This window comes from Paramisgurnus dabryanus, chromosome 24 (assembly GCF_030506205.2).
Source record: "Paramisgurnus dabryanus chromosome 24, PD_genome_1.1, whole genome shotgun sequence".
Classification (NCBI taxonomy): domain Eukaryota; kingdom Metazoa; phylum Chordata; class Actinopteri; order Cypriniformes; family Cobitidae; genus Paramisgurnus; species Paramisgurnus dabryanus.
In genome coordinates this window covers 1,242,855-1,249,033 of record NC_133360.1, presented here as the reverse complement: position 1 = coordinate 1,249,033, position 6,179 = coordinate 1,242,855, and the positions used below count along the sequence as shown (strand labels likewise).

Below are 6,179 nucleotides of genomic sequence, written 5' to 3'. Positions count from 1 at the left end.
CTTTAAAGATAACTATAACGTTAACTATGCTGCTGTGTCGAAATTCGTTCCCAAGCTCTCAAGGTTGTAAATCACTATATAATGTACAGATTTAGACACTGGTAAGGACTAGCGCACTTCACAATGGGACACTGTTCACTTATTTTCCTCTGAAGTGGCTGCTTATCCACGTTGTGATCATTCACGGCTGTTATTCATCAATAACTTCATGATTTCAAGTAAATTGTCAAATACGCTTTCAATATTCTCTTACATATCCATGCATACATTTTGAAAAAATATTACATTTAAATACTGAGTAGATAGTCCCTTCCCCTCTAGCAATATTAAAACTTTTCTCTTTATAAAGTTCTGTTGCATTTCAAGTTTATTGAGCTGGTTTACACGATTTTCAGTTGGACAGCTTCAGAAAAGGTCACATGATTTCTGGTAAGGGAACATAGGGACCATTGATGCTTACATCGACAATCGCACACAAAAAATGACCAAAGAGTTTTTATATTTTTCCATTTTTGAGTGCAATGCTAATGGTCTAATCAGATTCTATGGATTATGCTAAGCTATGCTAAAAGTGGTAGCGCCAGACCTGGATAACAGCTGAATGGATTCAAAAACGGTAAAAATCTAATATTTAACTCCAGGGGAGCTGGAAAATTAGCATATTTTCAAAAAAAGTGGAGTTTCCCTTTAAAACCATGTTGTCTTGCCACCAGAGGTCACTCTCGCCTCATAATTCAATTCAATTTGTTTATTTGTCACAGTTATACACAGGATACAACTGAAATGTACCCATAGATCTGGTCAGCTTTCTTTGCAAATATGCATGCTTTGTTTTATGGTAGTAGCAGTGCTGTGTGCTGAATGTCACTGATGGGGAATTGAGCCAGACATGTCATTGTTAAGAAGTCTCAGCTAAGCGCATCACTCTCCCCAAGCCTTTATGGTGTTGTTTGGAGCTGTACATAAATCTGAAAGTGTGTAAAGGCCAGGGGTGCGTTTCCCAAAAGCAACTATGGTTGTTACCAAAAGAGTTCAATGGTAACAAGTAAATAAATGTTAAAGTAAATATTAAGATCTCTGACTTTTAAAATGTAGATGTCTAAAAAAGATCAACAAAGAGAAATTCTCTATAAAGGACACAAAGATGAACATTCATGTCTTTTCTAAACTTCAGTGCAGTTTAGGGGTATAGTTTCACTTCAAGAATATAATCCAACTTTACTTTAACTCACTGTTCTGATGGGTTTGTGCGATGATGAGTGGAACAGAATGAACATTTCACAAGAAAACTCCACACACAAGTCAACCACAAACACAAAATAATAGACAACCTGTTTGTCCATTTGACAGATCAGACCACACAACTGATGAAACCACAACTTTCACTTTGACTTACTGAACATATCTACTATAAGTAATGATTTAAACAAGTACCACATTTTTTGCAAATATTTTTTTTTTATGATTGACAAAGACATTGTTTCTTTATCAATGGTTGTAGTTTTAAATCTATTAAACATTTATCACACATTCAGTCTGCATTAAAGGTCCTGTTCTTCCAGTGTTTTGATGCTTTGATTGTGTTTATGGTGCGCGATATAACATGTGTGCATGTTTCTTGTAAAAAAAACCACAGTATTTATAGTATCTGTATAGTGCTGTTTTCACAGTCCTCAAAACGGGCTGATGTCTTTCTTGTTTTATAAAGTCCCTCCTTCAGAAATACGTAACGATTTCTGATTGTGTAGTTTGTTTAGTGTGTTGTGATTCGATAGCAGCTTAGCTTGCCGTTAGCTTAGCTAGCGACTGACATATTCCTGTGGGCGGAGTTTAGTAAAAAGTTTTACGGATGTCATTAAATCAGGAAGTAGAGGGCTGTAGTCCAAACCGGTCGTTCGCTGTAGGCTTTGAAAGGCGAATTCTGTTATATATATAAAATATATCGCCTGGCAGTGAACTTTGACCTTTATCATTTTTACAGGTATTATTTATGCTATTATAGCAACATTACACACTAACTAGGATAAAAAATGGGATCAGGAAGAACGGGACCTTTAATGCTGTTTTTTATGATGGGTTTAGAATGACTGAAGCAGTTACTAAAAAAGTCATAAAAACAATTTAACATATAATGTTTATTTTCGTTTTACAATGTACATTACCTCAGATCAGCTTTACACAACATCATAGTGTAATGTTATACATTGCAGATTCAGTCAAAACCTTCACTACAAGATTAAATGTCATTGGACTTCTAATGGGCTATAAGATGACTGAGGCAAGAATTAACTTTAGATGTTCAGTAGTGGAGATAAAAACCCTGGAGGAAATTTCAATAACTTCTAGATTATTTTATAACAAAAAATGAAAACAGATTCAAAAATATTCTTGAACAAAAGCAAAACTAATTTAATTTTTGATGAGGAAAACCATTGCCTGAGCATGAATGTGATTCTTATCTGGATCTGATGTCATAAATCAAAAATGCGATTGCAGCCACGCCCACCAGAGCAGAGATGACCAATCGAATCACAGCTTCAGTAAAACCACAACAGTCAACACCAACTGAATTAAAGAAAACACAATAAATGACAATAAGTGTTTTAATTCACACTGCAACATACAGTTAAAGACACTTTTGCTGTAAACTGTAAACATATAAACAGTATCGTACCTGAACAATTCTGACAGAGATTCTTGATGTTGAGATGTTGAGTTTGGTTTGTGTTGGTATTGTTGAGTACACAGCTGTATGTGTTTGTATCCTGATATTCAACCTCCAGAGGTAGAGAGAGTCTGATGTTGAGATCAGACACACTGATGATGGACAATAAACGGTTTCCTTTGTACCAGGACAGACTCACATCTCTCACATTCAACACTGAACACAACAACACACATCTTGATGATGATGAAGAACACTGTGATGAGTTACTGCTGATGACAGGAACCGGCAGACGAGCTGCAAAACATTTGTGAGTCAAGAGTAAAAAACGCAAACAAACAAGCGCCGTTTTACTGCTAATTTTACTGCAATTACCAGCATCAAACTTTTTAATACAATGAAGATTGTGATATTTAAAACATTAAGACAATTGTGAAATTCTTACCATAAACAGTAAGATTAAAGTGTCTGAAGATGACAGAAGGTTGTCTGTTGATCTCTACTCTATAAACTCCAGTGTGTTTGTTTGTGATGTTTGTGATGATGAGATCTCCAGTCTGATGATTCAGATATAAATGATTCTTGAATCTCTCATCATTAAATGATGTAATATTTGCTTCTTTGTAAAAATCAGCTATAATCTTATCTGGACGCTGAACACCAAACATCCACTCCATCACATCGTCCTCCTGTAGTTCATTAAGATTAGTATGAAGAGTAACAGAATCTCCCTCCATCACCGACTTCACTTCATCACCAAACACAACTGAAGAACAGAAAGAAATATTGCAAAAACTGGAAAAAGTTTACAAAACAGCACTAAACACCACATACAAAATAAAGTTTCATGTGAGTACACATGAAATACGCACAAAAATATTATATTATAAAATTAAATGACCCATGTTAGTTTGAAGATATTGCATTTTAATGTCTCTAAGAAAAGAAAGTAGCAGCCAATGCAGTGAGGGTCCTGTACATTAAAGCAATAATGTTTATTATCTACCATCTGCAACAGATAATCATAAACATCACTTACTGTCCAATCGCCACCAACATAAATACAGCAAAACTGATCCACAGATGTGATTCTGCAGCATTCTTGACGTTTTATATTCACCGTAAAAGAGTTTAAGACACAAAAGATCACTGGAGCTCTGTTGCTGCATGTGTGGTTTAGGTGCAAACCTCCTGAATAACCACTACACTACTGACAGACAAATACAACAACACAATAACCTAGTTTCATACATTAGTATAATTTGGGGTTAAATATGTAAAGTAATTAATTCTCTTTAACATCCAACTATATCATATAATTCAAAGTAAAATATGAGGTAATAGTCTGTTAGTCATGTGTGTTGTTTCTGAAAACCACATGTGAACATTAAGTTCAGGATCAGTGTTGGGGAAAGTTACTTTTAAAAGTAATGCATTTCAATATTTAGTTGAAACTAATTGCATTACTTAGTTACTTTTCATGAAAAGTAATGCTTACGTTACTTTTTAGTTACATTTGTGTAACTTTTTCTTGTCTGAGGCTTGATTTCATTCAGGCCTTACAGGTGTTTTTTATGACTGAAAAGTTCTGCATTAAGAAATTGCATATTTCATCACAAAAATGTCAAGCTCTGGCCTGCCATCTCAGTTTCTGACTCAAACTGTTCCCACACGTGTGTGTCGCATAGAGTGCATAATGTGACTATGTTTAGTTTAATTCAGTACATAATTTTTTTAATAAAATTAATTAAACTTAAAAAGTAACTTGCATTACTTTTTTGAAAATGTAACTTAAAAATTAATGTGTGCATTTAAAAAGTAATGCGTTACCTTACTCGTTACTTCAGAAAAGTAATATTATTATGTAATGCAATTACTTGTAATGTGTTACCCCCAACACTGTTCAGGATGATTTAGGTTTCTGCCTATGGGTGCTCATCCTCCATAATCCCCCACCCCTCAACACGAACAAAAATACACAACTTCTGTTATTGCACAAAATAATGATATTTGAGTAAGCAACTTGCACACACCAATAAATGGCACTTTTAACATGCTCACAAGTTTTATGTGTCTCCTGCATTTCCAGACATGCTCGGCCATTTCTGTTGCCATCCGTTCAGCGCAAGGTTTTCTGCGTTATCGCAATTGAAGTTCTTAGAAGAACTCTGTAGACAGCCCAAGCTTCGCAAACCTGCAACAAAAACAAAGACTCCACTACACCTTTCTATCAGAACCAGCATTCACTTTTTCAGCAATTTCAGCTACAGTAGCTCGTCTGTTGGATCAGACCACACGGGCCAGCCTTCGCTCTCCACGTGCATCAGTTAGCCTTGGTGCCCATGACTCTGTTGCTGGTTCACCACTTTTTCTTCCTTGGACCACGTTTGATAGATACTGACCACTGCAGACCAGGAACACCGCACAAGGCCTGCAGATTTGGAGATGCTCTGACCCAGTCGTCTAGTTATCACAATTTGGCCTCTGCTCAGATCCTTATACTTGCACATTTTCCCTGTATCTAACACATCAACTTTGAGGACAAGTGTAGTTGATGTTTTAGAAGCAGGAAAAATGGGGTCTATTGGAATCAGTGCCTCGAAGGGTCAGGGCTGTTTTGGTGGCAAAAGGGGGACCTACACAAAAGTGTAAAAAGTAATCAAAAATGTTACCAAAGTGAAAGTACAAGTACTGAGTGTAAATTTTACTCAATTAAAAGTAAAAGTATCTGGGCATAATTATACTTGAGTAAAAGTAAAAAAGTACCACAAAATTGTACTTGAGTATTAAAAAAGTAAAAGAAACAGGAAGAATAAAAACTTGTTTAAACTTTTAATCTCTAAAACATGAAGTGAATGAACCACATACAAAGTTTATCCTGCTTTACAACTGTTTGTATTTAATTGTATTTAATTATCAAACCATAAGACTACCTAATTTCAGTATGCAACATGCTACTCAAAGTTGTAAAACCTTGAATTTAACATAAGTAGAAGCTGATTTTCAAAATTGTGATTATCAAGCCTCTCACAGGCAGCTGATGCAGGTAGATGTATATTAGGCCTTGTTCACACTGTCAGTCCAAATTTGATTTTGATGCATAAACGATAGGAATCGAATCACATTTAGAAGTTGTGAACGCCAAAAACCACATGAAATTTGTTTTTCTAATCCATTTCAGGCTACATCCAGAGTTAGTTTGAAATCCGTTTCAAATCTCATTTCCGGAAATCCATTTCAGTTTGACAGCCCTGATTGCATTTAGCTTTTTGGTTTTGTCATGCTGTAGCGTCACATAAAATGTAAACACGTCAGACGTTGAGGCAGATTGTCGTGCCAGCGCAACGTCATTGCCATAGAAATGGTGCAGATAATCCGGAAAAACGCAGAATGCTACAGGACACACAGATCAGATCTGAACAGTTGTGATACACAATATGCACAGTGAGTCTGTCAAATCAGATATGCACCAAAATCAGATTTGGACTGACAGTGTGAACATGGTCTTAGTCTT

General features: G+C 35.7%; 1 protein-coding gene across 1 annotated transcript; it reads right to left on the bottom strand.

Annotated features, from left to right (window-relative positions):
• Positions 1-2,455: 2,455 nt before the first annotated feature.
• Positions 2,456-3,885, bottom strand: LOC135721303 (uncharacterized). Its single transcript, XM_065243490.2, has 4 exons — positions 3,705-3,885; positions 3,111-3,431; positions 2,675-2,962; positions 2,456-2,565 (listed from the first exon to the last, which is right to left on the bottom strand). The coding sequence occupies exons 1-4, from the start codon at positions 3,832-3,834 to the stop codon at positions 2,456-2,458; spliced, it is 849 nt and encodes a 282-aa protein (XP_065099562.1). The 5' UTR covers positions 3,835-3,885.
• Positions 3,886-6,179: the final 2,294 nt, after the last annotated feature.